A 23,247-nucleotide genomic window follows, 5' to 3' on the forward strand; every position below is an offset into this window, starting at 1 on the left:
TGTCTTTCACCATGTATAGTGCGTGCACTTATATCAAGATTTAAACATTATAATCTTTAATCAATAATTTAACCAACAATTTTGAACTATTGTGGGTCGTTTGCTCGTCTGAATTCTGGAGGAATCTGGATGGTTTGGAGGAATGCTGGATGAATTTGTGAGAGAAAAATACTGTTCCGGATAAAAAAATAAGCGGATCAAGTCGGATTTAAGGGCACGCGAACGGGGCCTGTACAACAAAATTGATACATTTAGATTTGTAATGTACAATTCAATTCAATAACCATAAATTTGAAGTCTTAAACAATACAATGTAAAGTTAATTAATGTTAAGATATATATTTAGTTTTATGCGTACTTCAAATGGTACCTTTTAGCATCACTAGGTATTGGCTCGTGCTTTGCTATTGGGACCTAAAACTAAAACAAAATAATGCAAAGCTGCACAACCGACAAATGGATTTCAGTAGATACAGTTTTATCAAGGTGTGATCATGTTTAGAACAACAGAAGGCCTAGCGCCCCGACGGGATGTCGCGTCCGGACGTAGAACCCACGCTCGCGTCCCGCATCCTGCCCACCACCAACGCCCGCGTCTGTCGCAGGGCCCGTGCCCACCCTGTGCCTGCACAAGGGAAACCCACGTTGAGTGGACCCACTGCTGCGCCCCAGCAGCAGCAGCGACAGACGGCTGCGGCAGGTCGCTGTTCGTCCATGGCACCGGCCACGCCGTGCAACATCCTGATCTACTTTTGACACATTCAGATAAAATATTTGCAATATACGTATAAATAAATGAAACACTTGAAGATGCTATTAAAACATGCGTGTATAGGCATAGCAAAAATATGCAACATCTAAGATCTACTTTTGCAACGTTCAACTAAAACACTTGCAACATAAGTATGAAACATATGAAACACTTGAAACATACGCTTGAAACATGCGGGTAGAGCCATAGCAACATATGCAACATCCATATAGACACTTGAAACATACGTGTGAAACATCTAAAACGTTAAAACATAGGCTTGCAACATACGTATAATGTCATTGCAACCTACGGAGTATACACATCTCAGATTTACTTTTGCAATTTTAGATGAAACACTTGAAACAACGCTTGAAACACGACGTCGTCGGTGACCACGGCCTACCTGTGGGGAACTATGGTAGCCAGCAAGCTCGGGTTAGGGGGACGTCGAGAGTTGCCCAGAGTACACCTAGGCGCGGGTGTAGGCCTCCCCTTCTTGTCACGGTGTCTTCGGCCGGCTGCAGTGCATGCCATGGCCGCGACGGTGTGGGGGCTTGGCAGCGGCTAGAGGTATCTCCTACCTGTATGTGTATGTCCCAACGGTGGATCTTGTTTAGGTGTTTTATTAATCGAGGTCTTGTATTATGTAAACGAGGGCACATGTGTAATCTAAGAGCATCTCCAAGAGTTACCCTATCCAATCTCTTAGAGTCAAAATTAAGGTTTATGCAACAAAACCACCCTCCAACAGTCCCCCTATCCAACATCCTATATTTAGTGGTACCCTAAAACATCCTCCCTTTTTGTTCGTCTTAATATAAAGATACGTAGCTCCTACGTGTTTGAGAAAAAATATACATCTGCCTTCCAAAAAGAGAACTTCCTCACCCGTCTGTTGTCCACTATGTGGTCAAGATGTTGAAACAATACAGCATACTCTTGTTGGTTGTGTTTTCACATGGCAGGTTTGGACTTTGGACAACTGTCTTTCATGTGTTGGGCTTGCTTCCCCTTGAACCGCAGCTAGAGGATTCTCGTTTTTCTAGCTGGTGGTGCAAAATAATCAAGGCTGTTCCAAAAGAGCAAAGAAAATGACTGAATTCACTTCACTCATCATTCTGGTTGTTTGGGAGATGTTGAAGCACAGGAATGCCTGTCTTTGAGGGTGCTACTCCTTGTGTCCAAAGAGTTTTAGCTATAGTTTCTGAAGAATGTATGTTGTGGTGTTGGGCTGGAGCTAAGGCTCTGCTGCTTCTTAGTAGGTTGCTACCTATGGCTGCTTAGGCGTTTTTTGGGCAGTGGTCGCATGTTTTTTCCTAGTGTGGCGCTAAGAGTCCTGTATTTGGTTACTTGGGGGAGCAGGCTCTGCCTCTCCTCCATTGTTTTCATTCTCTTCTTAATGAAATGACACACTGTCATTCGAGAAAAAAAAGAAAAAATATACGTTGATTTATTAAGTTCAATGAAATGTACAACTAAAATTGTTTACGCTATTAGTATACAAGTTAATGGTTGGACGTTTACAGTGTTTCATGTTCATTTTCTAACAGATGATTTAGCCATAACCTGTAAAGGATTCTGTACAATATCATGGAACCTGAAAGCAGATGTACAAGATGGGTGCTTAATATTCATAACAGGAGACCCGGTTACCCTGGGCTGCTGGGAATCCAACATGGCTGTTCAGTTGTCTCCTTCTGTTGAAAGCAATAATATATGGACAGCTGAAATAAAGGTAAATCTTCTTTTAACAGTATCATCTTCTGAGCATAACATTTATTAATTAAGAATAATATTGTGTGGATGATAAATCATATTTCAATATTCGAGAAGCATTTGAAGTCAACTTAATTATTTTAGAAAATTCATCTTTAGTTGATGTGACATTTACCAATGATCTTTTAGGTAGTTTAATTTGTTAAGCATGCTGTAGTAGCTTGAAGATGAATGATTACATAGTTCCTGTCACAACGGGAGCATGGGGCACATATTAGCAGAGGAATGCCATATCACATGGCTTGAAGACGATTATGGCATTGGAAGTGGAAGATAGATGAGGCAACCTTTGTAGAGCTGCATACTATTTTTTTAGTCTTCGTCATGGATCGAGCCATGAATCTTCGTCCTCTTCAGCAGCAGCATAATGTTTGCACGAGACAGATCCAAATCCGGCCATCTTCACCTGCTACGGCCAGCGCCGTTCGTACACGCGACTGTCGTGGAGTCTGCCCAGTCGCCAATCCGCGCGTTGCGTGCTTCCTGGCCCGCCTTCATCGTCGCGCCCGTCGTCGGATTCGTCGTCCGCCAGTCTTCATCCGCGCTGGTGTGTGGGGTCGTTACGAGCGGTCCCCTGTTTCAGGCGCCGCTCTATGGATAGGTAGAGAGGGGGGGGGGGTGAATAGCCTAATTAAAATTTGTACAAAGACAGACACTAGGCAAGTGTGTTAGTAAAAGAGAATCCCACTAGCCACTACTTGCCTAGCCTAGTCAATACAAAGCAAGTCCCCTACACAATTCTAGTTGCAAGGTTAACTAATTAAACATACAAACACACAACTAGAGGTGACACCTTAGCAACTAGTGATCTAACAAAGAGAGCAACTAATATAAACTACCCACTAGAGAGCTAGAGCTACACAAATCACACAAGCACAATATATGAATTGTAATCGCAGTGTTATGCAAACCACCGAAGGTAAGTGACACTATTATCCTGAGGTTCGGTTGCTTGCCGGCAACTTAATCCGCGTTGAGGTGGATCCTTAGATCACCGCTTCACTTGGCCTAGCGAGCAACCAAGCTCGGCTGCTACGACATGGGCACAACTAGAAGCCGGTAGATCACCAAGGACCTCTCCAAATCTCGGTTGATTTCACTAGAGTTGGTGCCTTGTTCCCCGGCCTCGTGCCAATGTCGTCACCGGCAAGTGGATCTACAAGCATAAGTACCACGCCGATGGGTCGCTGGCCTGCCATAAGGCTCGGTGGGTCATTCGCGGTTACTCCCAGCAGCACAACGTGGACTACGATGAGACATTCAGCCCGGTTGTCAAACTAGCCACGATCCGCGTCGTCCTCAGCATCGCCGCCTTGCGGTCGTGGCCGATCCACCGGCTTGATGTCAAGAATGCCTTTCTCCATGGCAGTCTTGAGGAGTCCGTCTACTGCCATCAACCTCCTGGCTTTGTCGACCCCTTTGCACCTAATCATGTTTGCTTGTTGCAGAAGTCCCTCTACTGCTTGAAGCAAGCTTCCCGTGCGTGGCACCAGTGGTTTGCCACGTATCTTTGCCAGCTCGACTTCACGTTCTCCACCACCGATGCGTCTCTATTTATAATCGAGATAGTGTTGCCTACTTGCTGCTCTACGTTGATGACATCGTCCTGACGACCTCCTCCCCGGACCTCCTACATCGCATCACTGCGTGCCTCAGCTTGACCTCGGCGCGCTCCACCACTTTCTCGGCATCTCCATCACGCGCTCCTCCGATGGGCTGTTCCTCTCGCAGCGCCAGTGTAGTATGCTGTTGAGCTTCTCCAATGTGCTGGCATGTCCGAGTGGAGTATCATCCTACCACGACGCCTGTGGACTCAAAAGTACAAGCTCTCCGCTACAGATGGTGCCCCAATCGCCGATCCGTCCGAGTACCGTAGCCTCGCCGGGGCGCTACAAGACCTTGCTCACACCCGCCCCGACCTGGCCTATGCGGTCTAGTAGGTGTGCCTCTTCATGGACGATCCTAGGGAGCCGCACCTTGCCCTTGTCAAACGCATTCTCCACTACGTCAAGGGCACTCTTTCTACTGGTCTACACATCCCTTGTCAAACGCATTCTCCACTATGTCAAGGGCACTCTTTCTACTGGTCTACACATTGGCACCGGTCCTCTTCGGACTGGGTAGGGTGCCTCCACTCCCTCATCTCCACATCGGGCTACTGCGTCTACCTCGGCGACACCTTGGTGCCTTGGTCGTCCAACCGTCAGACCACTATCTCTCGCTCTAGTGCTGAAGCAGAGTACCGTGCCGTCGCCCGTGCCGTCGTCAAGTGCTGCTGGTTGCACCAGCTTCTCACTTCGTCCGCGAGAAGGTCGTCCTAGGTAAAGTTCGTGTTTGCATGTGCCGTCCTCTGTTCGCGTATACCATGATTAAAGGCCTGCCTGAAACCAGTGATCATGTCTGTGAGCCTCCCGCTACGACTGTGCGGGGGTGGGTGGGTGGGGGGTGTTAGATATGTATCTATCAGGTATCTAATTGTATGTGGCTTACTTATAACTGAAGTCACTTGTTACTATATATATGAAAGCCACCCAACCCAAGGGGGGTGAGGTGTTTTTCCCAATTCTACTGTTTCCCTCCTGTGTCTCTCATGTACTCTATGTATAGTCCCTTTGGGCTTCAATACTATCATCCAATTCGGTCTCCCTTATTCGTAACACCTCAGACAAAAATTAGGAGCCTTGTCTCAGTTTTTTTTAATATCCAACTGGTGCTGGTTAGCACATAAGACAAACCGTGTTACTGTATTCTTCTTCTTTTAACTAATGACATGTTCACCAGCTACTCATGGAAACAATTCATTCACTACTTGTAGAAACAAAATAGTTCAATAAGGAAACATTCATTTATCAAGGACAGATAAAGTAAATTCTACAAATATTTGGTGAGTTTGATGAATGCCATGTTGATTTAACTGTTTTTGGAGCTCTTATATCTTCTTTTACTTTTGGAGCATCACATTCTTTATTCTTTCAGGTACCATATGGAGTGCATTTCAAATATAATTATTTTGTTCGAGAAGAAATGGGTTCCTCTTCTGATATTATATGGAGGCCAGGTCCAGTATACTCCTTATCAATACCTTCAGTTGGCCAGAAAAAGCAGGTCATTGTTGTGAAGGACCTATGGACGAAAACCAGTCTAACAGGTCTTCCTACTTCGTGGGGATCATGGCTGATGGAAGCTGGTTCTCTTGAAGGTGAACTTTTTGATGGTGGAAATAATCAGAGCATTGTGAAAGATCACTCTGCCAGGGATACATCAAATCAAGGTTTATCTGTAGGTAATGTTGCATTACCACATCTTCTAGAAAGTAATAGTTAATTGTCTTCTTTAGCGGTTCTGAACACTTAAATATTTCCAGTGGATTTGCAGGTGATCATATTATATTCAAGCTTGGGAATGGCACACCTTTACATGCAGAACTGTTGTTGGATAATCAATCTAGCATCATGCACAACTATGTAACTGAAATACCAACTGCCAGTTATATAAGCCAACATGGAAGGTCTCATGTCGTAGAGGAGCCATGGATTCTTGAATCAATTATGGCTGCAAAGAAACCAGTTGCAAAAGTCAAAGATAAGAAAGGGCAAAAGAAGTTTGTAAATTATAAGCACACTTTGAGTGGAGTTAGTAAAAACATGCATCAACAGGATCAGCCTGTTGAAGAGCCCTGGTTATTTCAATCTATAATGGAACTAAATGAAACTATAGTTCATGCTGATGGAAAAACAGAAGCAAGGGATATTATCAGAAAATTAAGGAAAATAGAAAAACCTCCAACACCTTTGGATGAGAGTAAGCCGACTGGTGATGAACCTTCATCAAGAGTTATACTTATGAACTCCTCTATCTGCACTATTCAGAGAATTGCAGTATTAGAAGATGGAAAACTAGTTGAACTCTTGCTGGAACCCATCAAGAACAATGTACAGTGTGATAGTATTTATTTAGGTGTAGTAACAAAGCTCGTTCCTCATATGGGAGGAGCATTTGTAGATATTGGAATTTCAAGGCCTTCACTTATGAGCATCAAGCAAAACCGAAATCCTTTTGTGTATCCTCAAGTTTTTAAGAACCGAGGAACAGATCCTGTTGATGATTCTTATTGTAATGAAGAGAACCTTCCAACTTATGAAAACGATGATGATATGAGTGATGACGAGTTTGCAAATGAAGAAACTCATGATGGTTCATCATTTCCAGTGGAGAATATTACAGATAATGAAGAAGGTGTGGTGCTAACATCTGATGCTAAGATAAACAATGTCGATGGTGATGAATTTGACATCATTTCTGTTTATGACGAAGACAAAGATGAAGAAAATGATCACATGGAAGATGAATATAGTGAGGACATACTGCAAGGAGATCAATCAGAAATTTCCAATGATCTTAAGACTTTATCTTCAATTCAACATGCTTTAAGAGAATCTAATGATGACACAAATGGAAGCAGGTGGTCTCAAGTTCGCAAGGGCACAAAAGTTATGGTTCAAGTTGTCAAGGAAGGATTAGGTACGAAAGGTCCAACACTTAGTCCATTTCCATGCCTGCGAAGCCGATTTTGGGTATGTATGATCATGGGGCTAGCCTTGGTGCTCTTCCATAATTAAAGTTAGTGTGCTTTGCAACCTTTTAGAATACACCATTGAAATATGCATGTGGTACAAAGAAATATTTCTGAAAATAATGTTTATATATTGACTAATGTAGCTGATTCCCACATTGGGTGTGTAGGCATTGTTTTCCAATTGTGATCTGACATGATGTTGTCAAATAACACAGTGAAATATCAAGTACTGTGCTAATTGACAAGTATTGTAGTAGAATCTTCCTTTTGAAGGAAATGACAAGAGCTCTGCCTTATCAATCATAGGGAGTTCAAAACAGATTTTGCATGATGGTTGCGACTAAAGCAAAATTTCAACCACATATGTCTTGTTGTGACTATGGCAAATAGGGACCATCATCGCTACAACTTGAGCAATAGAAAAACTACAAAACAACTAAGCTAGTAATAAGCAGTTAAAGGCCTTTTGAAAACCACAATGCTTTGTTAGGTGTCTTCCTTAACTTTTGAACACTGTATCTTGAATGATGAGGAACTTTTTCTTGGAGTTCGTAAAAAAATTCACTATTTTCAACAAAACAGATATGTGATTCATTGATTTATTGTTTATGCTTTAACTAATTATACATCATGATGACATGCTAAAATAATATTATAATGTACATAATTTTCTTCAGGTAGCTAACAATAGATCAAGTATTGTTCTTCTTTTTATATTTCATCATGTTCCTCAAATTAAAATAAATCCACACTACTTGCAAGAAATTTTAGGATTAACTTCAGCGGTATACCTTTTGAGTTTGCAGATACTGGTTTCCCGCGGCAACAAAGTTGGGGTATCCAAAAAGATTACCGGAATAGAGCGCACCAGGTTAAAGGGGATCACGAAATTACTGCGACCTCCTGGATTTACTTTGACGGCTCGTACAGTTGCAGCTGGTCATTCCTGGGAGGAACTGCAGAAGGACCTTGATGGCTTGCTATCTACCTGGAAAGGAATAACTGAGCATGCTCAATCTGCTGCCTTGGCTGCTGAGGAGGGTGTGGAAGGTGCTGTTCCTGTAATGTTGCACAGAGCAAAGGGTCAAACTTTATCTGTTGTTCAAGATGATTTTAATGAAAAGGTGAATTACTTCATGTTACAATCTACTCACGTTAGTTTGATATTTAACCTAACCAATATCTTTCTTTTAAACTCTATTCTGCATTTAGGTCAAGAGATTGGTTGTGGATTCTCCTCGAACATATCATGAGGTAAGTAACTTCATAACAGCAAACACTTAGGTATCTAAACTCATGAAGAAATATTTATTTGCATAATTTCTCTTGACATGCATGCCTGAGTTGGTTTTAGGAATCCTAAACAATATAACTCTAGAAACAGATCTATTTGATGTTTTTTTTTGCACATGAACGGGTCTATATCTTATATTAATTTAGTTCTGCAATTTAATATTAAAATTCCATACTGTTTCATCTAAACTGATTCTGATTAGTTAATGTATAAACAATAAATCAACGACAATGCTTTGCTAAGGTGTCTTCCTTAACTTTTGAACACACGTCTCAAAAAAAAAACTTTTGAACACCGTATCTTGAATGACGAGGAACTTTTTTCTTGGAGTTCGTAAAAAAATTCACTATTTTCAACAAAACAGATATGTGATTCATTGATTTATTGTTTATACATTAACTAATTATACATCACTATGAATGACATGCTAAAATAATATTATAATGTATAAACCTGGTTGTCTTTCTTGTCTTCAATATTGGTTCTGTTGATTTTCTTCCTTAAATTGTAGTAAAGTGTTATAAAACATGCTGTCATGGGCAATTGACTGTAGTTCAAATCTCAATCATGTTTCTGTCTATTCTTTTGATTTCCTAGCTAAGGGTAACAAAATGCACATAATGTGGGATGCTTTTTAGAAAAAAAAAAGTTATTTTTGAAACAGGTTGTCATGATTTCAAAGACGACTAAGCAACCCAACCCAAGGCAAGCATGAGATAGTTCGAGGAGAACACCCAATGATTTGCATTCATTAGGATGTGGTACATATATGCATCGTGGCATGATTGTAGAGGCTACTGACAAAGCCACAATCTAATGTGATATACATTGAACACAAATATTTCCTAATCAGCCTAGTTATTCCCGTAGGGAGCAAATCATTCAGGCAAGCATAGAAGCTGCATGTTTGCATGCTTCTGTAGTAGACCAGACAATTTGCCGTGCCAGATGAGCACTAGCAGGGGTGCCCAATCAATCCATCTAACACCCTCGTGTAGTCAGAGCGGGAGGAAGTCGAACTTCAGACTAGTCCAAAATTTTGTGAAGACGGATGTAGGGAGGCCCTTGGTGAAGATATCCGTGAATTGCGACGTAGTAGGGACATGCAAAACATGGACATGACCAAGAGTGCGCGCTCACGAATAAAGTGTAGATCTATCTCCACAGATTTAGTCTGCCGATGCTTAACAAGGTTGCTGTAGAGGTAGACAACACTCACCTAATCACAATAAACCAAAGTAGTTCACTGAAGAGGGGTGTGAAGCTCCATAAGCATCTGACGCAACAAGGGTGCTGTTTGGTTGCATCGTGTAAATGTAAACGCGAACAGTAATGAAAGACGCCGCAAATGGAAAAAATTAAGCGAATGCTTGCTTTTTTTTTTGGTTTCTGTCCGTAAAGGAATCGGATAAACAGCGAGACCAAGATCTTCATGCTTGGCGCACAGGGCCACGTCTGCTTCGAGTAGGAACTCTAGATGCCGAGTTGTTAATGGCATTGAGGATGCACATCGCGGCCAGTTGCATCCACCTCGTGCTCGTCCATGGCAAGAGGCTGGTCTGCGAGCCGCTCATCATCTCGTAGTACATCAACAAGGCATATGCTGGCGCCAGAGCAGGTGGCTGCGACGCTCGCCCAGCTCGAGGAGGCCTTCACGCTGTGCAGCAAGTTGCAGCGTTTCTTCGCCGGCGAGACATCGGATTCTTAGACATCGCGCAGATGGCCTTGACGAGATGAGAGCACCCTGGCTCGCGGCGTGGGCGGCACGGTTGTGCGGACACCGCGGTCAGTTGCATCTGCAGGACGAGATTGCACTATTGGAGAAGGCAGAGAGGATGGGAAGCGGTAGAGTCACGCTAGGACGCGGGGAGGCATTGGGGATGGGCGGCGCCGGCGCTGTCGAGGGGAAGATGAGGCGAACAGATTACAACTAGGTTTGAGCGGTATCAGGTTTCTATTAGCCCGTATCTCTTTACGGGGTGATGCATTTATAGTGGAGGCAAAACAAACGGAATCTAACGTTATCAATTGCTGCTGTAATCAGATGCCGCTACAAAACATCCAACCAAACACTACCCAGGTAGGTTTGGCAATACCATTGGCAATGTCATGTATTCTACCTGGACGCTTGAGCGGGAGACAGTAGGTTGGTGCTTGGAGGACCAAGAGGTAAAATTCTCACCAAGAAAGATTGCATAGCCCAAAGTGGACTTACGGGTGTCGGGATAGCCCACCCAATCAGCATTAGAGTAAACCACCTGCTCAGTAGGGGGAGTCTGAAATAAAGAGAGGCCATAGTCGAGGGTGTTGCGAAGAGAACACAAAATATGCTTGACCCAAGTGAAGTGTGGTTTAGGAGGGTCATGCATGTAGAGGCAGGCCTGTTGGACGACATGAGATATCCGGCCGTGTGAATGTCAGATATCACAAGGCACGTGCCAAACTATGGTAGTGAGTAGGATCATCGGCTGCATTGGTGAATGTCAGATACCACAAGGCACGTGCCAGACTACAGTAGTCCTTTGTTCATAATGCCTGCGAACTGGTGGGAGGATGGGATGTGGAGCACGTGAACTTGTCCCAATGCGACCTTCTTGTGGACGAAGTGGATGTCAATCTCGATGTCCTTTGTGCGACGATGGGAACATGTTTGCCGGTCATATAAATTACATTGACATTGTTTGCCATGCAAAAAGACGTTCTTGACATCGAGCTGATGAATAGGCCAATGGCGGGACAAAGCTAAGCACAGAGCAGTGCGAACTATCGTTGGCTTTACCACCGGATTGAATGTCTCACCATAGTCAACACAGGGTCATTGGGTGAAGCCGCGAAGAACCCCACGGTCCAATAAGGCAGTAGCTTGTGCTAGAAGATCCACTTGCTGAAGAGAATATTCTTCCTCCATAGCAGCCCGCCATTTGGGATCAGCAAGGGTGCTGCGGAAAGTCTTCGGAACGGGCGACAGTGGCTACATACAAGGCAACAATCTAATGTGATATACATAGAATACAATACTTCCTAATCAGCCTAGTTGTTGCAGTAGGGAGCAAATCAATCAGGCAATGCAATGCACCTGAACATAGAAGCATGCATGCCGTGCATGCAGCAGCGGTGCCCAATCAGTCCGTCTAACATGCCTTATCGCCTAGGTGATGCCTAGGCCGGAGCTAGAGCAAATCCGAGGGGTGGGTGCAAGAATTTGTGAAATGAGGGTGCAAATATGGTGAAAATTTGGCTTTTACTACTGTTATTTAATTTTTGTGTGGGTGTGGCCGCACCCACTACATGACACATACCTCCACCCTTGGGTAACAAGGCGTGTAACTAGACCCCCAAGGAGAGCTGGGTCTGCCTGGATGCCTAGGCGACGTTTTTGAAACATAGCAGTTAGTATAAAGAAGGATTACGAATTGTAGAATATCTTGGCGTACCTCGTTTACTTGACTATACAAAGCATTTACCCTGTTGGTTTCTTTGCACTATTCATCCTTAATCCTTATGCAGAATTATTTCTTAAATCTTGTGAAGCATATAATTTTCCTATTTGTGTTTAGGTTACAAGCTATCTTCAAGAAGTTGCACCTGAGCTCTGCAGCCGAGTTGAGCTTTATGAGAAAAGAAAACCTATATTTGATGTATACAACATCGAGAAGGAGATAGACAGTATCCTTTGCAAAAGGTGCTATTTCATTGTTTCTATATTATTTCATAGTTCCTGTTGGTGGAATTCTTTTCATTAGTAAGCATTTTTATGGTTGTTTAACTCATCATTTTGTGTGCTGTAATTCTTTTTAAGTAGTGCATCTGTAGAACAAAACTTAAAGTTACTGTACCTTCTACTTCGTTTGGTAGATCTAGTACAAGAATGCTTTAAGATGATTTTGAATTGGAACAAGGAATAAATCCATTTCTTGTTCCTCAACCCTTGTTTAAATCTGGCACCCTAATTATCTATACTGTTTGATTTTGATCTCTGAGCTCTTTTTGTTGGTTTTGGAGTGATGTGGCAGGAGTTTTTCCTTCATTGCCGGTTTTCCTTTTCCTTTTTTTTTGCCAACACCATGGTGTCCTGGGGCAGCGTGTCCTTTTTCTCTCTTCTCTCTTTCCATGGCCAGCCGCTTTGCTTCTGTGTGAATGAAGAAAAAAAAAGTGGCAAGAAAAAAAAGATAGAAGAGAGGGAATTGCAGGTGGTCTTAGGCCACATCATAATCTACTTTTTTCCCCAGAGGTTGTCGGAATTATTTGAGGTGGCAGAAAACCACCCATATACAGGAAAAAACACCCATTTCCAGTAAAAACCACCCGTTTCATAGATAGAATCAGTTGGATAGCATGTGCAGTAACATGGTTGCGTAGAGCAAGATAGTATGGGGTTAGCAGAATAAGGTTTACCAAGTACATTGCCAGTCATCATCATGAAAAAAAGCTATCAGAGAAATAGAAAGATATCTTGGCCTGATGATTACTAGCACGTCTACTACTATAGGATGTGGATCGAACAATTAGGGCCTTGGAAAAAATATGTGGATTTGGGGTAGTGTCCAAAATCAATGTCACATGGTTGTCAATTTTGTGGGCTTAATTTTTACTCATTGGTGTTGAAATATACTGAGTAGTAGCACAAGCACCTTCTCAATTGGGAAAAGCATCTGTTGATTGAATTATTGAGTTGGTTTGTGACTTCACTAAGATATGCGAGTCCTGAAGTGCAATTAGTTAGACTTTTTTTTTGTGCGAGCCAAAATCAAGATTAGTGAAACAATAAAGACAATTTTTCCGAGGGGAAATACAGTATGGGAGGACCCTACTGAGCATTTTACTGAGAGTTAAATGCACTAGGGGTCCATGAACTTGTCATGGTGTACCACTTAGGTCCATGAACTCTGAAAATGTATTTACAGGTCACCCAACTTGTTAACTGGTGCACCGCAGGTCCATATTGCTTCGTCAGCGTTTTCTTGATTACGTGGCATGCCTGCGTGGCATGTTATTTTTCTTCAATACCCCCCTTGTCCTCCTTCCTATTTTCGATTTCCTTCCCATCTCATCTCTCTCTGTTCTCCCTCTCCTTTGTCTGTTCTTGCCGACGGACAGCTGCCGTGGCCGCGAAGCCAGACCCAGCAAGTCGAGCTTCTCCTGCGCCAACGCAACCAGGCTGTCGATGGCGTGCGGGATCCACAGGACTACCCCTCCATGCGCCGCTCCTCGCCTGTGCCCACCGCAACGGGTGGTACGGGAACACAAAGCACCGCGCTCTGGGAACATGGCGAGCTCGTTTGCCCGCGCCTCCTCTAGCAGTGCCCCCATCTGCACCAGCCGCATTGTTATAGCGCCAAACTCGCATTATAATCTAGAAATCTAGAAACAAGTGCGAACTTGGCTTAATTAGATAAAGCTTTGATGTTACCTGTCCGTGGTGAACACGCTGGCACCAGCCTCGACAAGCATCTTGGCGATGAGGCAGAGGCCCTCGGCGGTGGCGATGTGGAGCGGTGTGCGGTGGTCGTAGTCCCTGCAGTTTGGGTCGGTGCCGTAGGCTAGTGTGCGCCGGATGAAGTCCGAGTCTCCCTTGGTAACCGGCGGCTAGCGCTGCCACCCGTTTGTGCCCCTGCTTCACTGCCTCCAGCAGCTGCGTGTTCCCAAACTGGCATGGTGAAAAAAAATGTCAACATGATCAAACTGGTACCTATAATTAATCCTAGGGAAGAAACTGGAGATGGAAACATCACAATCTTGAGCTGATCTCAGTTTACTGCCTGCCGATGACAGATTGAATTGACAAGAGCCATTTTGCTCGTACCAGAGGGAAGCGGCCATCGTAGTCGGTGTTTTTAGGATCAGGCTTTTCAGCTGGTGCAGGTCACCGTAGAAGGCGGCGCTGTTGACCCGCAGGGTGAGCTCCGCCTCCTGCTTCCCGATGTGGAACGCGATGTCCGATCTCAGCTGCTTCACCCGTCCGCCATACTCGCTCTGCACCCACGGTACGAGCGCCAGCATCCCCTGCGAAGGTTGAGGAGGGTGCACCACCATGGCTGCGCAGCGGCAGCAACCAGCGGCTAGCACCGCCCATACGCCTGTCGGTCGCATGCCGCCAGTGCGCTTGCAGGCTGCGGGCCACCCCTGTGCTAGCCGACACCCCTGTCCTCGCGGAACGCACGCCGCGCGCTCGCCCTCACCGTCCTGGCTTGCTGGCCACGCGCAGGCCCTGTCCCTGCCCTCGCAAAGCGAGAGGACGACAATGCGGCCACGACGTCCTCGGTCTCCTTGGCCTCTTCCTCCCCGCCTCTCCTGACGGCTGCCGCATCCGTTGTGCGCATCAGCGTGTGGAAGGAGCGGCGGCTGCGGTAGGAGTTGGGCGGTGGCGGCTGCAGGCGTGGTATGAGCATGAGCGGCGGCGGCAGGAGCAGTAGGAGCGCAGGAGCTGTGTGCGCGGTGGTGAAGCATGTTGTCCTCGCGGTCGTGCACATGCTGGTCATGTTGTGCTAGTGCGCGTTCTGTTCCTAGGTGTAAGGGGTTAGATGAAAAACATGCCATGTTGGCGTGCCACGTAAGCAGAAAAATGCTGACGAAGCAGTATGGACCTACGGTGCATCATATAACAGTTGACCTGTAAATGCATTTTCATAGTTCATGGACCTAAGTGGTATACCATGACAAGTTCGTGGACCCCTGGTGCATTTAACTCTTTTATTAAAAAAGAATGGAGAAAAGGAGTTACGGAAAGCAAGATAAAATCTGTATAGGTGAAAAGTAGAAAAAACGACATGCAACAGGCAGCCAAGAGTGAGAGAAAAGGTGCACATGAGCAAGTTAATCGAGCTTAGGCATAATTAAACTGAAGATCTGAGGTTGTGGTTGAACCTGTGATGCTGAAGGATAACTTCATCCACACATTATTCCATATCAAAAAATCAGTTTGCAATATTTTAATATACAATAGACAGGTATGACACTATAGGCTCATATAACTTACTTTCACTAATCGCTACTATTGCTTTTTTAACCCAATATTTCATACTCTTGTTGGGTTTCATCTATAGAACCCCCACAGCCCAACTTTGGACTAAAGGCTTTGCTTGTTGTTGTATATACTCTGAGGTAGCTTAAGTTATGTCCTCTACCTTACAAATATTTCCTGTGTTTCAGAATATTAAACACACTTTTGCGGAAAATGTAGATGGGTCAGATGTGTGTACACATGCGTGTAGGTCCTACAGAACTAGTTTCAACTGAGGTCGCTGATCATAATATGTGCTTAAGTGTCATTTGGTCATTAGTGAACAAGAATTATTTTTCAAGCCCAACAGAGGACTGCTATTTATTATTTTGAATGATGGCTGAGTTAGCCAGCGTGTGGATAACATAGTGGTTCTGCCTAGCTGCTAATGGCAAATTTAGTAAAAAGATTCATGATGTCTGCAGACCATATATCATGTTTTTTTTCTCGAACACGTTGGAGAGGTGAATATCATTATATTGAGAAGAATAAGATAGGGAAAAGAACCCCACACAATATCGCACACTCACACCTTGGATTCTAGAACTAAATCTCCTGGAAAACAGTTTAACAGCGACCCCTGACCCAGGACTCATTCATTGGGGCAGCAGGCTAGTCAGCGTCATGTAAGACATACCCCTGGCACCTGCAGTACCCTACAACCTCAACTCATGGCAGGCAAGGGATAAAAATCTATTTAGACTTGGTGAAACTCCATCGAACGCACAGCGATTTCTTTGGTTCTAGAGTGTCCAAGCTCCTAAAATGACGATAGAGTTCAGGCCTTTTCTTGCCAATCCATTAACAGCCTTGCTGGCCCTGTCCCTCCAGCCCTAAAGGATGTTTCATCAAGCTGGGATGAGAGGTTTTGCATGCTAACTTTCTGCAGCATGCCAAACCAAAAATCTTGTGCAAAAACACAGTCCTCCAAAAGATGATTTATAGTCTCAGTGACAGTGTCTTTGTCACTATGAAGGCAACGAGAGGGATGATCAAGACCCCGCCTTGCTAGCCTATCTTCTGTCCAGCACCTGTTGTGTGTGACAAGCCACATGAAGAAGCAACACTTGCTCGATGCCCAAGTCTTCCAGATCCTCTCCCAAGAAAACAATCTCACTGATCCCTGGAAGAACCCCTATAAGCTGACTTTGCCGTGTACTGTCCACTTGAGTTGAGTTACCAAATATGAGAATCGTCAACACCTGGCTGTAGTTCCAAAAAATTCCACAATGACATTCACTCAAAGTGCACCTTGCAAATCCGAGATCCACGTCTGGTTTGTCAGACCTTCCATATATCATCTTGGTAAAATCAGTGTGAGCCAGATGTTTGTCACTACGGAACACAGTTCTGTTTTGTTGCTCTGAAACAAGATATCTAATTGAACTGATACTGAAAAGCTGCTTAAAGTTCAAAATTCACTTTTAATTTAAGTTTATGTAACTGTCTTGACCTCTAAGTTGTTGTAAGCTGTAAAATCTAGTTTGTGTAATATTGTGTTTTTTTTTCCTTTGTGGCAGGGTACCACTATGCAATGGGGGTTCTCTGGTCATAGAACAGACTGAAGCTCTGGTTTCAGTTGATGTGAATGGTGGTCACAGTATGTTTGGTCAGGGAACATCACAGGAGAAGGCTATTTTAGAAGTCAATCTTGAAGCTGCAAAGCAAGTATGTGATTTATCTTGAAATTTACTGGGAAGTAGCTTGCTTTGCATTGTTTTGAAATTTGCCTTTTCAAGGATAATTCACCTTAACCATTTTTCAGTTGGTTTTCATTTTTTTGTCACCTTTTTTCTTTGAGTTCATCTATCTCAAAATAAATGCATGGCGTAGTTCATCTGTTGCCTGCAGTTTTGCTCAACAGTTCAAACACATAAAGGATGTGTTTTCTCTTGTCTATGCAACTTTATGTTTACTCATGAATTACGACTTGAATAACCTGCTGTCATATTTTTAAGGGAACATGTTGAATCCCTGCAGTCATATTTGTAAGAGATTCGTTACATCTTCTGCATAGGGTGATACTATAGTTGAAGCAGAAAATATATTGTAAATTTGAAGTTTATTAAAAATTACGAATAACCATGACAAAAATTCTGAATGCAGATTGCCCGTGAGTTGCGCTTGAGGGATATTGGTGGCATTATAATTGTGGATTTTATCGATATGTCAGATGATTGTGAGTATGATTTCAGATACTATCTGATAACTGATGTCACAAAACTGAATATTCAAGTTTCTCCATGTGTGCTTTTGGTGCTAATCTCCTAATAATATCTCTTAAAAGTATAAAGGATTCTGGTACCTATACACTACAGTCCTCTTTGCTACAATGTACTACCTCCGTCCTAAATTAAGTCAAACTATTTTATTTTGACCAAATTTGTAGAAAAGGATACCAAATTAGTGTTACTAGATACATCAGATATATTTTCTTAATGTACTTATTTGTGTCATAGATGTGGTTACCCTTTCCTAGGATGATTATAGGAATTGATTTATTTTAGGATGGAGGGAGTGGTTTTATACTTCATGTGATTTTTTATTGATATGTGTGTTTGCAGTTTTCATGGGCTTGGACCGTACAAGCTATACTCTTTCTTTATGTTTAAACCTTGCTTCATTCAGTCTACGTTACACGGATACATGAGGTTGGCCACGTATCCCGTATCGGATACGTATCTGATACAGATACGCACTGGATACGCGGCGGATACGTATCCGTAAAGTATTGGTAAAAAAATAAATAAAACAAAATTCCGATACGTGGACTGATACGTATCCAAGCCATTTGGGACAGTTTGGCATCAATTAAGGGACAGTTTGGCATGAATGTTTTGCATAGTGAATTGGGATGTTTAAGACTGGTGCTTCTTTTTAACAAATCGTGAACTCCAAAAGGCAACATGTCTTAGTTAGCACCACTAATAGAAAATGATAATGATGCAAACTTTTTCTATTGCTTCTCCTTTCTCATTGTCACTGATACCACATTTTCTTCCAGCGAACAAAAGGCTAGTATATGAAGAAATGAAGAAAGCAGTAGAAAAGGATCGATCAACAGTTGGTGTTTCAGAGCTATCAAAGCTAGGTTTGATGGAAATAACTAGAAAAAGGGTATGTGCACCAGCTTCATAAGTCACACAATGCCATGTTCATGGATTTCTTTTTGTATCACATGCGATATGTGCATTAATTTTCCTCAGTGAAATAGTGGTCATTGTTGGGATAACTAAGCCCTGCAAGATTCTCTCTAGGGAAAGAGGTCAAGAAGGCTTAGATGGCAACCAAGTTTAAGGCCCAGAACAAGTGTGCACTTTTCAAAACTTGGTTCTCGTGCCCAAGCTGCTTACTTCTTTCTTCTTTAATGCCATGCCACATCATCAAATACTGTTATGTGGCACTAGGGACGAAACCGGATCGGATACAGTGATCTTGTATTCTATCCCATATTTTTTCTCGGGATTCGGAACCGGATACGGATCATGTCGGATACGTCAGATATTGATATCTATCTCATAGTCGGATATTGATATGATGATATCTATCTCATATACTCCCTCCATCCCGAATATAAGGCATGCACATATTTCAAAATTCAAATTTTATTATCTTTGACTAACAATTAGTCTAATTATATCAAAAGTTTGTATTACAAAAGTAGTTACATTAGATTTGTGTTTATAAATACTTTTTAAAGATCAAACTTTTGTTCCTACAAATTATATATTATAAGAGAAATTATAGGTCAAAATATGTTCTTAAAGACCGCACTAAGTCAAATTGCGCCTTATATTAGGGGGACAGAGGGAGTACATATCGGAAATCCGATTTTGAGTATTCCGATTCGGATACGGATATTAATTAAATGTTCAAATTCGGATACGAACTATCCATATAGGGTTTTAACCATTTTGGGACGGATGGATATCGGAAAAATATCCGCCCCGTTTTCATCCCTACGTGGCATTCATTAAATGCATATGATACTAAGTACTAACAAGTTAAAGGACTCAGATGTGAAAAATAATAATTGAGGGGCCTAGCTGGTGCCCTAAACAAGTTTAGGGATTGTCTTTGATTTATTATTGGCTGATCCCACGATAGTTCATTTTATGATTGTAGTGTTAAAATGGTTTATTGTTGTTTGCAGGTCCGACCAAGTGTTACTTTTATGATCAGTGAGCCATGTACATGCTGCCATGGTACTGGTCGTGTGGAAGCTCTTGACACATCCTTTTCAAAGATCGAACGTGAAATATGTCGACGTCTTGTAAGTCCTAAAGGCTAATTACATTTTTATTTTTCTTGTGTGTTAGCAACAGTATCAACTACTGATTTAATGCAAACAGGAATTATATGATGCATAACTGCACCTCCCACTCTAACTAGTTGAACTAGGCTCGCTTCCAATTCTAGTTACTAATAATTGAGCCAGAATTCGTTTGTTTCTGTTAATCTTGTTCAATGAACCAGGCTGCCGTACGACGAAAATCAAACCCTGAGAAACCAAAATCATGGCCAAGATTTGTGCTTAGAGTGGATCATGAGATGTGCACGTATTTGACGTCAGGAAAGAAGACAAAACTAGGACTCCTGAGTAGCTCCCTTAAAGTGTGGATTTTGTTGAAGGTACAATCTTCTGCTGGTGCCTCCTCGTATGTGTTCTTAGCATGGTTCATTTATATTTATACTCGGAGTTTCTGAGGTAGCTAACATCTTTAAATACATTACATTCAGATTGCCAGAGGTCTCTCCCGTGGTGCTTTTGAACTGCTACCATACTCAGAGAAGGAAAATTGTGCGGAGAAAGAAACATCATCAGAGTTGCCCCAGAAAGAGGGGAGGCCCAAGCTATCTGTTTTTCCTATCAAGAAGTGGATGAGCCGGGCGAAGCGTGTTAAGTGATTCTCTTTCAAAAGTGTCAATTTTATTAGCATGGGGTCTTCCTTGCTATTCACAACTTAGAACGAGCAAATATTCAGGAAGAGGGTCATGCTTTTCATTCACGGAGATCCCAGTGTCGGATATCTAGATATCTCCCTACCAGCTTTTGTTTATAGTATTTTTAAGTTTGTGATGCAAAATAGTGAAATACCTAGGATTTAGGATGGAAGAGTAGGAAACATTTGTAGGAAGGAAACTAGACAGATTTACGTAGGACGCTGTCAGGGTAGATGTAGCTCTTATGCTTTAGAGCAGTTGAACTTGGGAGACCGAGTAATTCCAGTGATTTTTTTATTCGTTTTTGAGACCATATATTCAAATTTTGTTACAAACTTAATATTTTTTTGGCTAAATTTCTTTTGATCTGCAACGAATTCGTTCCGACATAGGCTTGCGGTCTTAAAGAGTACCTCTGTTGAGAGCAGATAACTCGACTTACACGCCATTTACCTATTTCAAATCATGTAGGGACTTAACTAATTTAGGCATACGCTCGAATTTTTCTTTATTTATGGAACTGATATTGGGAAATGGCTTGTTGATTTCAAATTTGTTTTGGTCATGTTTTCAAAAGTTTCTGTGAGCGCTGGAATGCACCTGAACCATTTTCTTACAACATGCATACAATTCATGTTTTAGTTTTCAAATCACTCGGATAAAAGGCCTACAGTATTGTCTTTGACCATTGTATAGTGCGTGCACTTAAACATTATAATCTTTAATCAATAATTTAACCAACAATTTTGAACTATTGTAAAAAAATTGATACAGTTAGATTTGTAATTAAATGTATAATTCAATTCAATAACCATAAATTTGAAGTCTTAAACAATACAATGTAAAGTTAATTAATGTTAAGATATACATTTTAGTTTTATGCGTACTTCAAATGGTACCTTTTAACATCACTAGGTATTGGCTCGTGCTTTGCTATTGGCACCTAAAACTTAAACGAAATAATGCAAAGCAGCATAACCGACAAATGGATTTCAGTAGATACAGTTTTATGTAGGTGTGATCATGTTTAGAACAACGGAAGGCCTAGCGCCCGGACATTCAGACGGAATGTCACATCCGGACACAAACCCCACGTCCTGCGTCCCGCCCAGCACCAACGCCTGCGTCCGTCGCAGGGCCCGCACCCCCGCGCCCACCCTGTGCCCGCACAGGGAAACGTACCCATGGCAGCAGCAGCAACAGGCAGCTGCGGCAGGCCGTTGTCCGCCAGCCACCGGCCGCGCCGTGCAACACTCCAATCTACTTTTAAAACATCCAGATGAAACATTTGCAACATACGTCTAAAATAGATAAAATACTTGAAACATGCGTGTATAGGCATAGCAACATATGCAACATCCGATCTACTTTTGCAATATTCAGATGAAACACTTGTAACATAAGTATGAAACATATGAAACACTTGAAACATATGCTTGAAACATGTGGGTAGAGCCATAGCAATATATGCAACATCTAGATAGACACGCTTGAAACATACGTCTGAAATATCTGAAACAGTTGAAACATAGGCATGCAACATACGCATAATGTCATTGCAACATATGCAACATCTCAGATCTACTTTTGCAACATCTAGATGGAACACTCAACGATTGCAACACTTCAAACATGACGTCACTGGCGACCACAGCCTACTTGGTGGGGAACTATGGTAGCCAGCAAGCTCGGGTTAGGGGGACGTCGAGAGTTGCCCAGAGTACACCTAGGCGCGGGTGTAGGCCTCCCCTTCTTGTCACGGTGTCTTCGGCCGGCTGCAGTGCATGCCATGGCCGCGACGGTGCCAGGTGTATGGGGGCACAATGCAGGGCGTGGAGGAGCACCAGATGGGGCCCGGGTGTGGCACACCCATGCTGGAGAAGGCCGCCAGGCTAGAGAAGGCGAGCTGGAGAAGACCGCTGGGCTGGAGAAGGCGCGAAGTGGATGGGGGCGGCTAGAGAAGGCGAACGGCGCGATGGATGCGTCAGCGGGGGCACAAGGCAACGGCCGGCGGGGTGCCTCTTGGGCGGCTCGGCCTCAGCGCTCGGGGTGGCAGCGTTCGCGCTCGAAGTCAGACGCAAATCTTGCGTCGCGGCCTCGGGGGCTCGGGGATGGCCGGTCGCTCCAGATGAGCCGATGAGGAGTGGGGATTTTTTTTTGTTTTGTTTTTAGGAGATGGAGCCTGGTCCTGCGCAGGTGTGGAAGCCGCTTCCAGGCACGGGTCACGGGATAGACGCCCGTGCCGTAGCATTATTGTTAGAACAAAGGAAAAACATAAGCACTCGATTTCTTGAGAAGACCTGGTAAAAAAAACTTTGCAAGAACATTGTATCTGCTTGCACATTATACGATAAACCTTTGCAAACAGATGGTAGGAAAAATATTAAGTGCTTATATTATATTATATTATTAAAATAAAAAACAAAATTTAGATAGACCATTTCCTAGGGCAGGAGACAAAGATATGAGAAACTAGTTGTTGCTGCGATATTGTAAGCTCTCTTTTCAGTAATTTTTCGAAAACCTGTCTTTTTTTCAGCAATTGATGAAATACATAATGAACAATAAACCTTTGCAAACAGATGGTAGGAAAAATATTAAGTGCTTATATTATATTATATTATTAAAATAAAAAACAAAATTTAGATAAACCATCTCCTAGGGCAGGAGACAAAGATATGAGAAACTAGTTGTTGCTGCGATATTGTAAGCTCTCTTTTCAGTAATTTTTCGAAAACCTGTCTTTTTTCAGCAATTGATGAAATACATAATGAACTATCTATAAGTAGGGATGCTAATGGGAAGGTGGTAAGCGGGGCATACAAGAGGAAAAGGAAATAAACCCACCAAATCCATTTCGACGAGCCGTTCACCCGTGTTCTGGTGAGCCAACGATCCGACAA

The 23,247-nt window shown here is 42.9% G+C and overlaps 1 protein-coding gene across 3 annotated transcripts; it reads left to right on the forward strand.

The window, feature by feature from the left end:
* The first annotated feature begins 2,195 nt into the window (after positions 1 to 2,195).
* LOC136450430 (ribonuclease E/G-like protein, chloroplastic) lies at positions 2,196 to 20,694 on the forward strand. Of its 3 annotated transcripts, XM_066450861.1 has the most exons (13): positions 2,429 to 2,489; positions 5,346 to 5,414; positions 5,507 to 5,813; positions 5,906 to 7,104; positions 7,913 to 8,230; positions 8,319 to 8,360; positions 11,958 to 12,082; positions 16,921 to 17,068; positions 17,507 to 17,579; positions 18,405 to 18,517; positions 19,554 to 19,673; positions 19,877 to 20,032; positions 20,141 to 20,694. In XM_066450861.1, exons 3-13 carry the CDS (start codon positions 5,555 to 5,557, stop codon positions 20,306 to 20,308), a joined length of 2,721 nt encoding a protein of 906 aa, XP_066306958.1. In that variant the 5' UTR covers positions 2,429 to 2,489; positions 5,346 to 5,414; positions 5,507 to 5,554; the 3' UTR covers positions 20,309 to 20,694. The 3 variants fall into 3 exon arrangements, with proteins under 3 accessions (XP_066306957.1, XP_066306958.1, XP_066306960.1); XM_066450860.1 differs by lacking the exon at positions 5,346 to 5,414 and having other exon boundaries at positions 2,196 to 2,489; XM_066450863.1 differs by lacking the exons at positions 2,429 to 2,489; positions 5,346 to 5,414 and having other exon boundaries at positions 5,674 to 5,813; positions 5,895 to 7,104.
* Positions 20,695 to 23,247: the final 2,553 nt, after the last annotated feature.

This window comes from Miscanthus floridulus, chromosome 5 (assembly GCF_019320115.1).
Source record: "Miscanthus floridulus cultivar M001 chromosome 5, ASM1932011v1, whole genome shotgun sequence".
NCBI classification, from domain to species: Eukaryota; Viridiplantae; Streptophyta; class Magnoliopsida; order Poales; family Poaceae; genus Miscanthus; species Miscanthus floridulus.